The sequence below is a fragment of the Lepisosteus oculatus genome, chromosome 20 (assembly GCF_040954835.1).
Source record: "Lepisosteus oculatus isolate fLepOcu1 chromosome 20, fLepOcu1.hap2, whole genome shotgun sequence".
Taxonomy (NCBI): domain Eukaryota; kingdom Metazoa; phylum Chordata; class Actinopteri; order Semionotiformes; family Lepisosteidae; genus Lepisosteus; species Lepisosteus oculatus.
In genome coordinates, this window is record NC_090715.1 from 12,599,414 (window position 1) to 12,618,757 (window position 19,344).

At 41.4% G+C, this 19,344-nt stretch overlaps 1 protein-coding gene across 1 annotated transcript in view; it reads right to left on the minus strand.

Annotated features, from left to right (window-relative positions):
- Nucleotides 1-14,149: 14,149 nt before the first annotated feature.
- Nucleotides 14,150-19,344, minus strand: part of vps9d1 (VPS9 domain containing 1) — a 39,084-nt gene continuing 33,889 nt past the window's right edge. Inside the window, exons 15-16 of the mRNA XM_069181392.1 lie at nucleotides 18,349-18,462; nucleotides 14,150-17,650 (exon numbers count right to left, since the gene is read on the minus strand). Of these exons, the coding sequence (XP_069037493.1) occupies nucleotides 18,360-18,462 (103 nt within the window). The 3' untranslated portion in view covers nucleotides 14,150-17,650; nucleotides 18,349-18,359. The remainder of the gene's footprint in view (nucleotides 17,651-18,348; nucleotides 18,463-19,344) is intronic.

The following is a 19,344-nucleotide window of genomic DNA, read 5'->3' on the forward strand; positions in this document are numbered from 1 at the left end:
AATTCCCATTGCAACAGATGTGTTTTTCAGGAGGAGTGCCAAGATTCCCTCTCCTCGTGTTTTTCTTCCATTTCAAAACATTTAATCAATTTCAGGTCAGATCTCCACAAAAAGCAAGCCCTCAGGGATAGCCATGAAGCTGCACACATGGGCTTGAGACACCATTGGAACGGGAATTCTGGATTGTTGAAGAAAAGCTCAGTATCTGGGTTCCGTCATAATTTTATAACAGGTGTAAAAGGTGTTTTTTCTTCTTTGAACCAACAGCCTTGAGGAGCAATAAAAATGTTTCTGGGAAAAAAAACCCAGCAATTGTGTTCCTCCTACGCCCCAATCATCACAATTCATTTCTTCTTTTTTGACAAGGTAGGACTTGCAGTGCTGAGTGGGGATGTTTCAGCTAAAGGAATGAACTCATCTTCCAAAAGACCGGTTTGACTCTTGGACTTGAATTAATTCCACACTAGGTGTATCCCCTTGAGAGAAAAAAAAGGGCTGGGAGTTTTGTTGTTGTTATTGTTTTTCTCATTTTTCTTTCGTTACAGCTGAACCAGGGCTGTCAATATTGAAGCAATATAATGCTTAATTTAAATTGCACTGTATTGAGCTCCTTTTGCAAGCAATATATGTGTCAACTTTTTAGAATAATAGTACTTTTTGCGCAATTAGGCTGTTGCACTGTACTCTTACAATGCATCGTGGTAATTGCTTTTTATTTTGCTTTTGTGGTGATGCTCTTAAATCTAAAAAAGGGGGTGATTTTAAAAACCTCTATTTTAACAAAGCTTTGGATGAGCAGGTTCCTCTCCTCTGATGAAAGAAAATTCATCATTTGGTTTTCATTATGCATCATGTTTAAAGAAATACAAAACTATGCTGACTTAAAAGATAAAATGTGAAATGTTTGGCTTTGAACGCAAGTTTGAACATATTCTTTAGCTCAGAATGCTTGAATTATCAGAATCTGTTTCCTTGTTGTACAGAGTGCATAACAGATGTTAGCAAAGATAATCTGTTGTGTAATATCCCCATACACCATATTCAGGTCATGAAAAAAATTGAAATAAATAATGAATATTTTCAAATCTCCAACACTATAATACATAAATTGCTCTTATTGTGCCTGACAACACTTACAAACAATTCAAATTTATAAGCTATAAGAATTGTGGTCAACTGAATAATTTTTTTTTTAGCAACCCAAATTTGAGATGGGAAGAAATTTGCAAAGATATCTGCAAGTCAACAAGTTTTCTACAAATACACTGCTCTACAACATGCCTAGATGAAGACTGTTAAAACCACTGCTTAATTTAACTGGCAGTGCGAAGCACTGACAAGCTGTATCATGCTGAGTAGGCCATGAGAGAAAAGCTGTGTATGGATCATCGGCTCTCTCAAGGCCTGTCAAATATTATGCAGGTAATAATTCTCTTACGATGACGTGTATCTTAAAAACCCACCAAGCACTATGAATTTTGGACCGTTTTACCAATATCAGATGATTGCGAGAATGCTAGCTGTGTTTCTGCAATTTGTGAGTCACGGCATTTGAGGTAGGCGGTGTACAAAGATTTTGGCACCAGCTAGTTTCTAGCATTTTCACTTTTTTCAAGAGGAGTAAAAGTAGTATTATTTTACCTTTGTATTCCTATTGCTTTAGTTTTTCCCCTGACCTGACCTATTCAGAATCACAAGGTTGACACTAGTCTAACTTGTCAATGCACTTTTGCACTTGATCCCAGAGAAGTGAAAACAAACTTGTGCACCTTCTTACGATATGTGCCAGCAGGCAAATTGTTTGTTTTTTTCCCCCCGAGTCTGGAATGAAAGCATGGATCTTATTTGAAGAATGGGATGAGATCCAGCTCCGAGTCCCTTAATTTGAGTTCATGACCCAGGTCTTGTACCTGATAACAACAGCCTACATGCTGCAGGGCTTGTCTTAATCCCACAGAAGGCAGTCCTTTCACGCCCGGCTGACAGGCTAGAACTCTGTGCGCTTGAACCCAAGTGGGACAAGGTGGAACTCCATCTCCACTGCACAGAAAACCCACCACAGACACTTTCAGGCCTGTGCAGGGAGTTGGGTGACATTTGGAAAAATAATCCACACGACAGGAATCCCACACCCGTGTAGTCTCTAAAAGGTGAGCATACCTTGAGTGGAATGAGAACGGTGAGCATGCTGCCATTGGGATTTTTTAACAGTAGGCCAGCAGTAGCAAGGAGGTGAGAAAACAAAACACCAGAGCCGTAATCGGAAGGCAGGCGAAAGGTGGAAACCAGAAGACACAGGGAAAAATCCACGGCCAGGGAAACTTAGAAAAGCAGTGCTAGAGTAAATGCAGTCAAACCTGGAAGGCCCTACAAAAACAGACCTTAAATAGCCCTGAGCCGACTGCGTGCAGGTGGGACAGATCTCCTACCACAGCAGGTGGTAATGGCCAGATTAGGAGATCCACCTGATGCATTAGGGGTCAGGGTGGAATTTCGAGGCCTTTTCAAAGAGCAGGTATGACACTTACTGTACATAGTACAAGTACTGCAGTTACATTGCCTTGGGAGCACTTCACCTGGCATTGACACAGTTGTGGTGTTGCAATGCTTATATTTCAACAACACAGCAATTTGCTATTCTAGATCTTTCTGGGTCAGTATAGAAGCAGTGGAACAGTTCCCATCAATTCACCATGTTCCTGATAAAAGGCTGTGACAGTTATAAGGCATTTGATGTGTTGATGGAAAAAAAGCACAGAACTTGCTACTTTAGATTCATCAGAAGTCTCAAACAAGCGTGCCACAAACTACACATATGTAGAGGTGAGGAGGTGGTTTGGGCATCTCATAAGGATGCCCCCCAGTCTGGCTTCTGCTGGAGCTGTTCCAGGCACGTCCCACTGGGCAGAGACCCCGTGGCAGACCCAGGACACGCTGGAGGGATTATATCTCTCCGCTGGCTTGGGAGCGCCTGGGGACCCCCAGGAGGAGCTGGAATCTGTTGCTGGGGACAGGGAAGTCTGGGCTGATCTACTGGCCTGCTGTAACCGTGACCCTCACCAGGAAAAGCGGAGTGGAAATGGACAGATGGAGGATTGAAGATCATTACTACAGATACAGTGCTTAGTTAGAACGATTTCAATACCCAGGAGCTCAATACAGTTCCTGACTGGGTGCTCAATACCCCGTTTTGACCCAGCCATGGTCATTCAAGTAACAGGCTGTTGTATCATATAACACACTGCTGTGTCATGCAACCGTTTGCCTTGTCATGCAATAGGCTGCATTATTACGCAACAAGCAGTCTCGTCACGTGCTGCGTTGCAAAGATTTTCCGTGACTCGTTATTAAACTGAACACAAAGCCTCTCCAAGAGGCACTATAGTAACTTCCTCATTGCTTTACTCCAGTCTGCTCTTTCTTTCTTTCTTTCCCTGTAACCCCAAGTGCAGAGAGCCAGCCTCCTCCCTGTGACAGACTCGCACGAATACCAAGGTGCTACATAACAAGACTCACTGCTAAAGTCGCCCCAACAAAAGCGTGGGTGTCAAGGGTAACAAAGCGCTGGGCGGTTTGGAGAGTGCCCGGTATGACAGAAAATGATCACACACAAGGCTATGGGCTTAAGCAGGTGTCAAATTAGCATCTCACTTTCAAGTGCGTTGTTGCTCTAATACCCTCAATGCATGCAGCACATAGTTGCTAGGCAGGGAATTCTGGAACACAATTTTATATAAGACACAATTCTCTGCTCAGTGATCACAAGAGAGAAATCAGTGCTCAAGTTTCCAGTAAGACTTTGAAACCCTATTGTGGTGCTGTTGAGTCCAAATATTTGGAACAAAAGCTGAGAAAAGCATCCCTGAAACATGTAATAAATACTGCTCCCCTTTGTCCTCTTTAAAGGCATATTGTGTTTATGTAACGGCCTTTCCCAGCTATATCGCTTCTCATTGTTCTACACTACAGTTAACAGTAGGGGCTGCAATACATAACAGTAGGGGCTGCAATAAGGGCTTCTGGCTTTTGGTTTTCCACCGATTTCTCTGAAGCTTCATTCCTTAGCCTTTTGTCTATCTTAATTACAGCACTTCGTCAGTTTTCCCTGCATGAGGAAGAAAGGGAAGCACATTGTTCTTGCTGTTTTTCACTTGAAGTGGGGCGCTTCTTGCCTTTGCCTTCAGCAAAATCAATGATTTTAGTTTCTGTTTAAGTTCCCAGTCTCTGTTCTCCTCACCAATGCTGAACCACTGAACTTCAAATATACTGAATGGTCCAAAATTATTTAGTTATGAACAAGTCTTGGCATTGTAGCTAATGATAAGATGCAGATACTAGTGGGTTATTTTCATGTCACTCCTATTTTATGTTTTGAAACCCCAGACCCACAGATGATATTAGCTACAGCCAAAGAAGTCAAGTCAAATTTGTTTTAGGAGTTTCTCCACAGGACGATGTTTTACTGTAATGGAAAACAAAACCTAAGACAGTGGCCGTCTCTCGCAGCCTCAGTTGAACTCTCTCTGCTCACACACTCAGGGCTGGGGGGGGTCTTATCTTTGGAATGGCACTGCCTTGATCTGTGGTGCCTCCTAGTTTACTGTCTAGACTGGCACGCAGCGATAGTGCACAGTGGCAGTAATGTCACTCTGAACTTGCATCACAGAATCATAGAGGATGTCTAATATTCTAAGTGGCACCCCAAAACACAGCTAATTCATCCCCTAACTCTTAAGTGCTCCTAGTGTAAAAATCAACCTCGTGCATGAGGGTCTTTGTCAGACTCTGCATGATGCCAAAGGCCAGACTACCAGACACTGTTGTGTTTGTACCTGTTTTGTTCTTGTTCTTGGTACATAGGACACGCATTTCATCTTCCTCTTCAGTGTGCACTTTTTACAAAGTACACAATGCATAACAGCCATGCTCAAAAACAGGCAGACAGCAAGACAAAAACAAGACATCAAGAGTCTTTGTCTTTGCGTTCTTTTCAAATACCACCCCCATCTTTCCCACACTCAGTGAAGTCCTGAAAATCGTGTGGTCTCTGGTCTTGCCACACCCTGTTACATACAGCGAATGCAGCACTCTCCAGGGAAGACCACTCGTGATTTACGTATTTTCTCAGGATGCATTCGGTGATGTCATTTTCGTGCCTCGGCGGCCATTAACATTGTTAAATACTTGCAAGAGGCCTGAACGGAGAACCACATGATCATCATTCCACATGTTCTGCTGCAGGTGTGAAGCCCAGAGTGGCCCAGTGCCTTTCGTGAGATCTCAGTTACAGGCAAGTTTCCCTTAAGGTTTGCTCTTTTGCATCCTGGTTCCAGACAGATGATGTAAAACATCTGGGTAAGAGATAAGAGCCCTGGATCTCACCCAGTGACTGTGCATGTTTCAGGAAGAAATGTAAGTTTTATAGATACAGCTTCCTCAATAGAGAGGACACTTCAAAAGGTTTCATGCTGTCAGTGTCAAACATTTTGACAGTTATATTAAAGGGACTGGTTTCCAGCTCATATTGTGGGTGCTCTTAGGCTCTATAAATCATTGTTCCCCTGAGATCTGAATCCTATATAATTAACATTCCACTTCATAGACTTACCCCAAAAGGCTATACTTTAAATTTTACATAATTAAAATCCAAAGATATACAGTATATGTACACAGTACCCTGGGAGCAAAATATTTAAAAGAGTAATTGACAAAATAGGTTGTGTTAATACACAAACTTTGTATAACTACATAAGAAATAAAAAACAAAATAATTCACAGTGATGGCACCAATGAAACAGACATGTAATTAAAATTTGCTGGGGAAATAACATTTTTTGAAGGATAATTTGTTACCATCTTGTGATGGTTAATCATAAAATTAACAAAAGGCATTTTGAAAACTAAGGACGCAACAGATTCCTTGAATGTGTAAAGCAAAGAGTGCAGAAGACAAACTAAATAAACGGCTCTGTGTACTAGTTACAGAAACACATGGCTGGCGTGTGTGCAGAGGAAGGTGTTGTGATATGGGATCACCTCGTAACAAAGCACAGAGCTCCTGACTGTGGCCATCACAGTACATCTGCATCAGCAGCTACTTCACAGTGCAGGGGGAAGGACAGGGGGTAACTGGTAGAGGAGAGCTGTATTGCTTCTGTCATATAGCTCCAATGTTCTTGCAACTATAACAGCAGAGGTGAATGACCCACATTGTGTTTTATTTTTATGGTCTTGCAGTAACTCTGAACAAACAGTTTTCAGACTTGGTGCTGAATAAGAATGGTCACATAATTTTATATTGTTCTAAGTTCTTGTGTAAGTGGATAAACTTAGAGTTATAAGGGCACTGGGTAACAATGTTGCAGGGAGACAACTCGAGTAACTTTTGTGCCAGAGCTTGGCAATAAAACCTTCATCAACCAACACTCATGGTGATGCATGATGTAGTTTACTCTGGAAAACTTCTGAACATTTTTATTTGGCAAATGGTGTATTTTAAGGTACAAACTGCAAATTCCGTGAGGATGATGGTCAGAATATCTGAATGCTATTGTAATAAAATACACAGCCAGTCCAAATGAATGTCTATCTTCCTTATAGAATCCCAAGGATTTTAATGCAAAGCACCTTAAAATAACCAATAACAATTACTGCTGGTATAAAAGTAAGTTGGATGTACTATTGATCCTGTACATTTACTGTTTCTCATTTCTACTGCTTTTACAGATGCTCACAGCCTACTATGCACACGATACCAAAACATGATCTTTACCCTACTTCCAAAATATGCAATGCGACTGGTTTTCAAATTGAATTAACTTTATTTTGAGTTAAAGGACAAAACAAAACGTGGTTGTAACTCACAGCATCCAGTCCAGACGTCGCTCAAAGCCTTTGCCTTCCTGTCCACTCTGCTTCAGTCTGTCAGCTCCTGAGAAAGCGTGGCTGTTTTCCCAAACTGCTCTCTCCACTTGACAGGATGTTAGCACAGCTCCGTAGGTCTGCGAAGCTGATGTGAAGACCAACTTGTAAGACTCCACACAAGTTATAACTTGAAACTGTCTCCTAGCGAAGAGATGTGTTGAAATGGAAACTGTTTGTGACTTAATTATTTGCACAATTTATTGCTTTTTAATCTTTCAGCACTATCTTTCCCCTATCAAACCATGCAGTAGCACCCATGCAGCTTGGGCTGGTCAACCTTTGCCAGTGATGAAGGAGACAGACAGCCCAGTAGACAGACAAACATAGTAAAGTAAAGACAAGCTCGGAAAAGAGAAGAAAAGAAACACAATGTTTCGGCTGTGGAGCCTTTACTTGTTCCTTTGCAGCCTGCGCATGCTGACGCAGCTCCCTACTTGAACTACCATAGATATAAACAGACAGACACAAGGTTATACAGAAAGATGAAGACAAGCATACACAGACAGAGATAGACAAAGACACGGCGTCTTTATATGGTATACTGTAAGTACAATGTATCCAGTTATTCTGCTGAAAACATCAACACTTTTTCAAATTAAAATAGTCAGGCACATTTTTAAAACAAAATGAGAAAATTATAAATAATAAACTTTTCCTACATATGTATTCTTTTAGCGGTTTATACAAAGCTAAAATGAAAAATAAATGTTTTGTGCTGTGAAGGTAATCACATTACCCTTTGAGTGTGATGCAAGTTTTACAGCTAAGGACACGTTAAACGCACAGCCAGGATGACAAAAAGGAAGGGAAAAGACATGTTTTTTTCTTAAAGGAAAGTGGATAACAAGCAGGTAGCAAAAAAATAAAACTATAAATTTAAGATGGGCAACATTGAGACACCTATAGAGAAGTAGCTATATACAATACTGATACATTATTGTCCTCTTCATTACAATATGAGGAAGTAAACTGAAACATGCTAGTGTATACTGTTAAAAGTACAGAATTTAAATGAAGAAATCCAGGGATGTCATGATAAAGATATGCAATGTACATATAAGAGCACATTGCCCACTGTGTCTAGTTTTAATCTCAGTGCTACAAAAATGTAACACAAGGACAATTTTATTAAAAAAGATTAATGTCAGTTTCCCTCTGCAGTTATTTTTATTTAAAGTTTTGTTATTTGTATCTCACCCGGGCTGCGTGGAGCAATGAGCCCAAACTTAAATAAACCTTTCACTTGAAAACCCTTTTTCCTGGCATTTCTCTTAGGACATCTAAGCTTTAAATCCCATTTCTGTTTGCCTTATTACTGATCTTTCTTCAGCAGAGATTTGTGTGAACAATTCAATTATTTGAATATTTGCCGATTTTCTTTCAGCCGGTCCTATACTGTATGCTTCAATTTCGAAGGTTTCGCTGCATGCTGGCACAAAGGGCACTTGATGGAAAATCCAGATAATGTATGGTTTGACATATTTTCAGACTATTAATTGACTCTCAGCTGAACGTAGCAATGTCCTGAATGCACACCCTCAACAGGGTGCCTTCCCAACCCACAGCCCAGCCCTGACTACTCTCCCTTTCGAAGTATTCCTGATCAGCAAAGGCTGCTGAGCTACAAGGCCTTCAGGAGTGACATCATCCCCAGAGAGCCGGCAGAAAGAGGGCGTCTGCAAGCTGCGGCGAGTTGGAGTCTGATGTGAAACTGGTGGCATGAATGTGGGTTCTGGGTGTGGCTGGGACACTGCAGTGTTTTTTAATGGGCGCCAGAGCTGTGTCAGCATACTGTGAGAAGATGAATCTGACTTGGTTGATAAAGCACTGAAGATCTTTATGAGCACCATGCATGGTTCTGCGTTAACTGATCAGCCTCTTTGAGTCCGTTCAAGAGGCATTGTCGTATATTGAGGGCTCACCTTCCTTTGTGCACTCATTGTTACCTCTCAAGTATGAAATGACAAAAAGTGGGACAACACAAAAGGGAATTGTATACTCATGAGGCTGTATTTGCAAGACAAGTGCGCTGCCTTTAAGTTATGCATATTTCTTGATTTTAATAACAGCCGTCTATGCTGCAACTCTTTGAAAAAGGGGGGAGGAAAGTGGTCTGAGATCTTCTTCAAGATTGTTCCTAGAACACCCATAATCCTTCCATCCAGGATCATCAGGCTACAGAAATGCTACTACTAATGAATGGAGTTACTCTAAGTGACCCAGGGCTCTTCGATCGCATGTAACTAACTACTCTGTCAGAGGGACAATCCGATGGATCACTTTCACACATGCAGCAGCTATTGGTACTAACACAGCTGGGCATCTGGGAGGACCCTGATTACAGTCATCAGACAGCTCCTGCTTTCGGATATCACTGGGGTGACATGTCTGCAATTGACACATGAGCATGGACAACATCCACCAAGGAAAGGGACTCCTTACTGATGAATTGCAGTCCTGTCTCTCTTTTGGTAACAGTAGAAGAAAACCAGTTCAAGACAATGACAGTTTTGGTGACCATTAGCATTAATGGAGTGGGAGGTGTTGGTGTTGACTTTCAGGACTGGCTCGCTCTTGTTGATGGTGGGTGATTTCAGCGCACGGTATTATGATGATCACATTTTTTATACTTGTGCCTCTCCTGTTGCGATAAGCAACAGCAAAATAAACATAATGTAAATAAAACATAATTCCACAATCTATCAACAAGATAGTGCTCATCCCCATGAGGCAAGAGTCAGAAAGCAGAAATAACTTTCTAGGCCAATAGGGAGTCAATATCAAGCACTGGGCCCACTATAAAGCCGGATCTTAAATCAGTTAAGTGCTCATGGGATGAGGTGTGGATATGTGTATTATCAGCATCAATCACCACAGCCATATAATACTCCAGACAGTGGATGGGGCTCATCCCTATACTGCACTATGTCTAATGCTGGAGACGTCAAATATGGATCTCTCACGTAGGAGCGTGTGTCTTCCCGTGGCCTTTAAGACCCACACCACAAGGGCAATTGAACCATCTTGACAGAAGCCTGTTTATCAGTACCAAAACGCTTTCATAACCAAAATGTATAAATGCCAACCAACCCTGCATTGTCTAAAGTTTATGACGAATTTGGGGCTGAGCTCTACAGGAGCACACAATATTTAAAAGTTAGGGTAACACAAACAGCTTTTTTTTCAGCTCCTACGTATATTACTGAGGAACACTGTCCTACCTCACTAAATTGTGGAAAACGTTCGTCCCCTTTTCACCTTTCCGTGTAACGGGAGGACTGTTCGCACCTTCGCACATCTTGAAGAAACACCGTGTTTGTGGGCTTTAAACCGCCATGTTTGCGCATGCGCCCGTTGGAAAGCGCCTCCTAATGGTCCTAATTAAGCACTGGGACGTGGTGACGCCGTTCGTGGTCACTTAATATCTGATGGGTGAAGGGAGGGGCGTGTGGTGCTATTCGCATCAGAAATCGGAGCTTAAGAGTTTGTTTTAAATACTGGTACATTGTTTTAAGGGTCCTCCCCAGGTTCGTTGCAGATGCTTGCCGGGAAAAGCTTTGTAAACTGGAGGAGACACGTAGCCCCTCCCGCAGTGATGTGAGAGTAATCTTGCCTGACCCTTCCCAAAGAGGGTGATAGCTAAAACGACAACACATTTCAGTCGAATATATACTGATGTTGCATGTTTGTATTAAAACTTATTCCCCCCCTTTTTTTTTTTTGCTCCAGACGGCTCTTCAAGATCAAACACGACATCAGAGTCTGAATCTCCAGTTCCTTCCACGGTGTCGTGTGCTCGATTCTAAAGTCCTTTTCTTTGTCTTGAGGAGTGAACTTCCAGCAGAGGGTGGAAGTTCCTGGTTTGCACTTCCTCCGAGTTACTTTTTCATTTCAGTCTCCGCCGGGAGTCCGGGGGTCTCTCTCCACTTTATTTCTCAGTGAGAACATAAGAACCAAACTAAAAAATTCGCCTTTTCAGATATTTTTTTCAGTGCTACAAACACGATACATTTTGAAGAATATTATCGGAGTTATTTAGCCTTATAAAGAGCTTTAACATCTTTTTCCAACTCGGGACAATGTCTTTGCACATCTTCGCATGTGCGTGTTAAGAAAGACCCGCACGCTGGCGCAGATATCCTCTCTTACCTCGTAATTAAAACTGACATCAATATTCAATTACAGCACATCTTACCTGTTTCGCTTAGAGGCAAAACGAATGCCAAAGCTTGGCACACCACCCTCGATTGGGCAATCCAGTGCGTTCACGATCATTACGGCAGATATCAATTTTTGTGCAATACGAACCCTCTATATTTCTAAGGATTATATGCCAAAGGGGAAGCCCGGAAATAGTTTGATTCTCAAGGGGTGGAAAAAAAATCTTTTGTGTGCTCTTAAATGTCGAAGAAAGAACAATGCAAAGACATGGCCTCTTTTTTTCTCCCCCCCGTGAATGTTGAGGGAGGAAAAGGGCCTTTCAGGAATGTCTGAGCTCTGAGGTACAAGAGGAGATACACATCGAGACAGCTGCCAAGAGCGCTGACACGCAGAGGGATTGGAGAAGGTCTGCTTGACAGTTCTGCACCCACGCAAAAACAGGAAACGTGCCAGCTCCCTGCTCTGCCACAAACACCCCCCCCCCCCCCCCCGATGCGCTGGGAGTGTGACAGAGCTGACGGGCAGAGACGGCGTGCCCTGCCTCACCGCTGTAGAGCAACAGTGATGATCCGAGTGGCGGCTCAGCGAGGCTCGGGCAGAAAATAAAAAAAAACGAATAAAAAAAGAAGATTCCGTGTAAAGTCTGCTGCGTCTCGCCTGGGGGTGTCTACCGGGGAGTATGGAGTCTTAACACAGAATGCAAAGGCGTAGTTAATGCCCTCGGTTCCTAATTTTGCCATTATGGATATATTTTTTTTAAAAACAGAGAGTGCGGAATGTTCTTGTTAATTGCTGAAAAAAAAACAAAGCCTCTTTCCAAAACGTCAGTGGCTCTTCCCACAGAAAACTCAGTCTCACTAATAAAGAACTGCTGAACAGCAGGTGCAGGAGGTTCTGGGGCCCAAACCCTGCGTTTCCCTGATGGTAAATCTTCAGCTGAGATGGTCCAAGGAGCCCTGAGTGTCTGTATCCAGGGTGTGGGATTTCAAACAGCACTCCATGCAAAACGCCACCAGACGAAAACCAGTGTGGGATTTTCGAGCAATGGTTTCTTTTGAGACCTCCTTTAATGTTTATTTAATGTCTTGGTACAATCACACAGTAATTAATTGCACTAAGCAATGAATTCAAGATAAACAAACACTGAAAGAAAACTGGAAATTTGGACGCCCTTGGATTCGCTGGATACACATGTTTGACATTCAAGAGTACAGACAGAGCTGCTTTAACAAACTGAAGCAGAGGTGCAGAGGTACTTGTTCCTGGTCCTGAAGTTTTTATTCTTGGTCTAAATCCTTTCTTAATGTGACCTCCTCTGGACAGATGTCAGTATGAGTGGACTACCTGTACATACACCTAACAAAAGCAGTAGCAAATATATTTTTACCTAATATTTCCAAAGATATGGCACACATTTTCTGAAATGTGCACCATTGATTTCTTTGTCCTCTTCTTAATATTCAATGTCACGCATTTGGCTGGTATTTAATTTAAACACAAGAAGCAATGAAAAACCTCAGATAATACACCCCCCCCCCCAAAACTGCCACATCTTGTCTTGGTAAAACAGCATAACACAATCTGATGTTCTCTCTCGCCCGGGCTGCTACAGTCCAGGCTTTCTTGCCTCGTTCTAATTGAGTGTTTTTCCTCGCACGTTTAAGGCCAAAGCCTTGAAGGGAGAGAGAAAGCAGGGAGATGTTTTGATGTAGATTTCCTTTCTTAGGGCAGGGGCGAGATCACTATTCTGGGGCTGATACAGGCTGGCATGTTTACTTCTCCGCTTCAGAACACTTCTTACAATCCATCTTTCCCAATTGGCCTGTCTGTCTGTCACGGAGCACTGTGCTGGAAGTTGGCAGGCAGTGCAATGCCCTTCCTGTCACTATGCGAGTCCTGCAAGTAGGACCCATAGGGAACAGTGCTGGAGCACCGCAGTCCTTTCACTTCTCATTCTCCACACAGACCCTATCCCGGTTAGGGATTTCAGACTTCACCCAACAGCTGGAAGTGTACAGATGAGTGAAGGAGGCTGACCTCTGACCCCTCTTCAAAAGCTCAGTGGATGTAAACAAATTGGCACCACACCCAATAATGGAGGTGCAATCCCAGAAGCCTGCACTTTCTGGTTCATGATTGTGCATTCCTTGCTTTCTGCAAAAGATCTTTATGCTCTACCAGAGAGATTTTAACATGCAGCACAGGAAATTATGGAACCAGGAAAAGTGGGTACACAATGCATACAATGCAATAAATTAATAGCTTTTGTGTGAGAATGAAATACAGCATCAGACTAACAAGCCACTCTATCACAGTCAGTCAGGCAGGCAGCCTATCACACCCCAACAAAGCCTCTATACATCTAGAAAATGATACTAATGTGGAGTGTTAAATATGTAGTGAACAGCATGGCTTTTAGGAAGGAGCTCTCCAGGATTTATTTAACAAAAACAACTCCTTTCAAAACACTGCAGTCCAGTTCACCCTGTGCTGTGTGTATGACTGGTGGAGTTTGTGGTACTCGGTTGTCAATTGCTTGTTGCCGATAGAGGAGTCTGTAGAAGAAAACCCAACCCATCTAGTGACTCGCTTCATATTCAGAGGAACATTTGCTATGAAATCCAGTGGAGGTCATGCTGCTTGGCCAGGAAATAAAGGATTTGTTTTTGACTGGGATTCTGGACAGCATGAAGATTTTGAGCACTAGACAAGACAGGATGTCTTCTGTGGCAGCGGTTATAAAAACAGAAGGCAGCACCACAGTTCATTGGGAGAGACAGATCAGCAATGCCATGTTGCTGGCTGCCTTTCATCAACAGTGAAACAAGAACTAGAGTGAAAACTACTGTATGCGGAAATGCATTTAAAACCAAGAATGCAAACACTTTACCCAGAAGGTTGTGGGTGTCTGGAACACACTGCCAAGCCAAGTGGTTGGATGACATTCTCAAATCAATTAGCTACTAACTACCAAACCAGCTAAATGGCCTCCTCTCATATGTAACCTGTATTATGCTAATTCAGGCACCAGGAACATGAAATTGAGAGCAAAGACAAAGGAAGGTCCAGTATCTGTGTAACTTTATTGTAGATAAAAGATCTGATATTCCACTTTCGTCACTGTAGAGCAGAAGCAATTTGAATAATACTAAAACATTTACAAACTCTTGTAGTTATGCATTCAGTGTACAGTTGACATTCAAAATTCACAGTTCATCAATTTCAGTACAGTGTTTATACATTTAAGTAAACACAAAAAGGATTAAAAAGCTAACGCCAGTGTTTTCTCTTAATATGAATACTTGGTTCAGCACTCTTCAACCACAGGTTCAGGCTGCGCTGCTTAAAAGCGATGCTTCATTTCCAACACGCAGACCTGCTTTATGGTCAGATTATACACCCAAAGCAAAATTACACAAATTCCTTATCTTTACAAAGTGCATCTCAAATCAGTTTTTCTACCTTTTTGGCCCTTTAATCAATTTTAAGACTGAAGTACAAAAAGCATTAAAAACTGTACCAATGGCCAATGAGACGTGGGCAAATTCTGTTATGCAATAGCTATGTAATGAAAGAAACCTGTGATAAGCGACACCTTAATGCAAATATGCATGTCTGAGTTTGTAAAAGTGTAACTGACAAAACAAAAAGCAGTTGTTGGTTTAAGTGAGTGTTGCCATACTGCTCGCAGCTTCCTATATTATATTGTCTGCTTTTTGTCACATTTCACTCTGCCTGTGTAACAAGAGATGACAACACAGGAATGCAACACATCACAGTACTATTAAAATGCGTGGCCTGGCCTCGTGCAAAGCCCATGCAATCTAATTTTTCATGTTTAAAAAAAACCTCAAAAGTGAAGCCTTTGTAATTGCATCAAAAAGTTTCCTAAAACTTCCCAAATTTCACAGGCAGCAAGGATATGGTGGGGGGCAAATATTAATTCTGCACCACACCTTTTTGATCAGTCATTCAGAAGTACGATCCTGTCCCTCCCACCTAAACAGCTCCGCTACAGAGATAGAGTAACAGTACTCCAGAAACAAGCAGATGCTCACCCTCACAAAAAATATTTAGGTAAAACTGCATACAATCTGCCTAAGCTGCAAGGCAGCAGATTTTCACAATGGATCCCATATGAGCCACGTATGAACTGTGGTGGAGGCGTCTGCAGTCATTCAGATTTAATAATCCTACAGCTGAGGTTACTGTAATGTGCTTCTCATTTGAATCCCAATTGAGGCTTCCTGTAACTTATTTCCTCAGGGTATAAGCAGGCCCTGCTTAGCCATTGCTGTGGAAGATGACACTTGAGGGTTACTCTTAGCAGCAACCGGCTGGTTTGCAGAAAACCACCTGCACACACAACAGAGCCCTGCCACATTAAAATAAGTGACCTCAACATGCAGACAAAACACAACATGGAGCAGAGACATGCATCTGGTGTAGGTTGGCCTTTTACACGATCCTGAACCACACAGAAGCAGTCTAATATTTATTCCAGAGCTATGGGGCCACTATTGCTCAGAGCTCAGTTTAGATAAAGCCTCCAGCAGAATAAAAGAAAGAAGCCATTCATGCTTAAAGTACTTCATGCAGAATCCCTACTCTTTTTATATTTGGTCATCAGTGCTGTAAATATTTTGTCCCCCCCACATCATGACTGGAACAAACTAAAATGTGTTAAAACATTTTAGGACAGAACATTACTGTCTTACAAGGAGAATTTTGGTAAAAGCAGCACGTAACCTTTTTTCATGTCCCGAAGAAACATTATTTCTAAGTTTTTCATGGCATCTTCTCAAAATAGTCAACATTGTTTAAAGGGCTAAAAAAGTAGGCATTGCAGCAAGCTCTTTCAATTTGCTGTGCATCACAGCAAAATTTGTAGAGCTGAGGTGAAACAGCAGTCTAGTTCTGTAAATGTCAATACATACAAAATTATATACATTTTCTATCAAGTAGTAGTAGTACTTAAAAAATGAACCATTCCCTCTTTTGAGCAGCATTAAAGCTAAGAGTCCAAAATAAACAAAAAACATCCCAAAAAGGCCACCATTTTGGTTGCAGAAGGGGGAATTTATGTAGTGGTTTAAGTTAAAAAATGAAATACCTCATCATGCCCTGCACAGACCCTAATTTTCCTTTACAAATTCTCAACAACAACAAAGGGGAACATGAATGATGCAAAAGCTCTGGGTTTCCCCTCAAGACATGATGGAAAAATGGCCCTAGAGAACCCATAGCAAACGTCTAGGAAAATGCCAATGGGAACCACTTTATCCCCCACTCAACCCCTTGAGTCTGTGACTGAGGGCTAGTCCCGGACACGTATTACAAATCGCATCTAGAGGTTTTACAGAAAACTGCAACATGCTTCCTTTGTTGAACCAGAGTTTGTTATACAAAATATTTTTAGGTCCCTCGGGGTGTCTGCTTTCTTTCTTGGTTTCTCACGTGACAAAAGGTCTTCCAATATCAACAAAAAAAAAGTTTATGTGCAACCTAAAACAACAGCATTTTAGACAAGACCTTCAATACCGGCCACTTCCCCACTTCCTTTAGTAAAGTGGCCACATCTCGTAGCAAAATATTGGCTGTACATTCACATGTAACAATACATGTTATTCAATTGACTGTTTTAAATAATAACATAGCTTACATAAATAGAGAAACAATGTTTTTTTTTTAAAAACTCTCAAACTGTAAATAGAACTTTATAAAATCCAAGCATGTAAACTACAAATGTTTAGGAGTACTTCATATGATCGATAGGCAATTGATTTTAGCTTTTATTTGAACATATTGATCTTCAGATTTCTCTGGCACATTTTCTGGAGTGAGGATGAGGGAATGGATACATATGATACTAGTGGTCTTTGAGAAACAGTTACCTGCCCTTGGGGAAAAAGTGCCTGTGGTTGTACAGAAGTATAGATTGCAATTCGCAATGCACTACGATCATATGATGCTCCTTTTTCAATAGCCTGAGTGACTGGATTAGGCTACACATTTTACATTCACACTAATGCGCACAAAGCAATACAAGCTGTACAAAAACGCAAATACAGGAGAGTCGAGGAAAAAGCAAAGGAAGCCTGTCAGACCTGTTGCTCTTCCAGGACACCAAACGGAGGCTCAGAAAAGAGGAGCCAAGACTGTTCTTTAGACTTTAAACTTACGCACTTAAAAGATCTTGAAACATTCTCAGAACCAAGGTCCTGTTAAGTGAGAGATGTCACTTTCCAACAGGAACTCTTAAGTCAACAGTATTTACACGAGATATGATTTGTCAGTCACCAGAATTACCTACTTCCATGAAAGCTTTGGACACGGTTTTCAAAATAATTCAAATGGGTTTTGTGGAAACCCTGGATAAAATGAGATCTCATTAACTGGAAGGAAAGACCAGATTCATGGCCTCCATTATGCTTTTTGCTGTGTTTATGTCAGCATATATATGGTGGATCCGCAGGGCCCATTTATGTTGAGTGTCCATACCAATGAAAATCCTCACTGGCCCAGCCTCTTTCACTCTGCCTGGGTATATTTCCAACTGCAAGGCCTACAACGTACACAAGAGAATGATCAAATTATTGAGGAAAATAGCTATATGCATGTCATAGCATCTACAAAATACAATTCAAAAGTGTCAAAAGACACATTATCGACACATTATTTTATGGAACAAATTCAATTTTCACACCATTTCCCTCATTTAATTCTCAATCCTGCATCTTGAAAATTGCATAATCAATAAAATGTTGACACATTGAATGCAGAATGAAAGCGTATTTCACAGCTGGTCAACTGTGTCAATTGTCATTCTATGGCTCTTGTATAAATACCCATGCATTTATACTGTACATTTCAATTTCCCCCAGAAGATTGACATGCATTAGAGGACAGATCATGATCAAATCTTTAGGGGAATACAAAACATAACAGACCACTTCTACACTGTTTAATCTAAAAAGTTAAAAGCTTAAAAACCTGATAACTGTCCACCTGCCAAGCCTTTAGGTAACGGTATGAATTCTTTATTCCGTTTAAAACCTACAGGACACTTAAGATATGCTTACAAGCCTACATTTTAAGCTTAGATACAGCAGAGTTTTTTCTATATTTAGAATATTAAAACTAATCTTAAGTACCTTTTAAAAACTCAAATCCATTATGTTTCAGTCACATACTGGACACCACAAAAATACCTGTAAAAGTCTGACCATGCAACTAAGTCATGGTCTTGTTTTCCACATGTACCTGCTGGAGGATCACACAGCCTGTTTCAGCAAAGCTCCCCGGTGTAATGATTGCACATAGGACAGAGCGCTCTGCATGGAGGTTAGACAGTAGCCTTCTTCTCCAATCAGATACCTAGAGAACAGAACAAAGGGAGAGTGGCAGCAGAGTTCACAAGTGTTTTGTCACGGTTTATTCTAGGTGGATGTATTGCAATGGTAAAGTGCTATAGAAATTTTCATACAGAGTTTTCATACTAACGTCATCCAAATGTTTATCCTAGATTCTGTAGCATTACGTGTGCTCAGAGTATGACGTGTCCCCTTGATGGGATGCTGGTCCAACGCAAGGAAACCCCTAGCAATGGAGACATACATTTGGGTAGACTGGAGGAACTGGTGTGAAGGATCTTACTCAATAACACAACAGCAGTGTCTGCACGGAGGCCTCGACCACACAGCTTTCCTGTCATGAGTTCAGAGCTCTACCCAGTACCCTACATTGCTGCTGTCAATCCAAATGGTTTTGAGAAAACTTGACCTACACTACAGAACACAAAATAGGAAAAAGGACAAATCAAAGTAGAATTAGGAACAGGAGCTAGCTTTAGAGTGTCACTACTACTGATTTACAGCACAATTAATTTTCAAAATTGATCTTATAGTGAAATGCACCCTGAATTAGCAAACCCTATTATTGTTAGCAATATGACAATGTTTCACTACAGACCAACACAAAACCAAAAGAACTCAGAAAAAAAGAACTGCAACTTTTTGCATTATAGTTACAACTTGTGTCCACCGGAGAACTCAGATGCTCCTTGCCTATAAGTGACCAGCCAGCCTCAGTGCTCCTTTTCATTAGGTAATGAAATGACACCTAATGACACCTTAAGTCAATGTTACCTAGCCCAGTCCCAGAGAGATAGTTTGACCAACTGCGTAAAGTGAAGTTAAATTTCACCTTAGCTTTCAAGGTTTCTTTGGATTTCTGAATGTTGCACAAAGAAGCCCAACA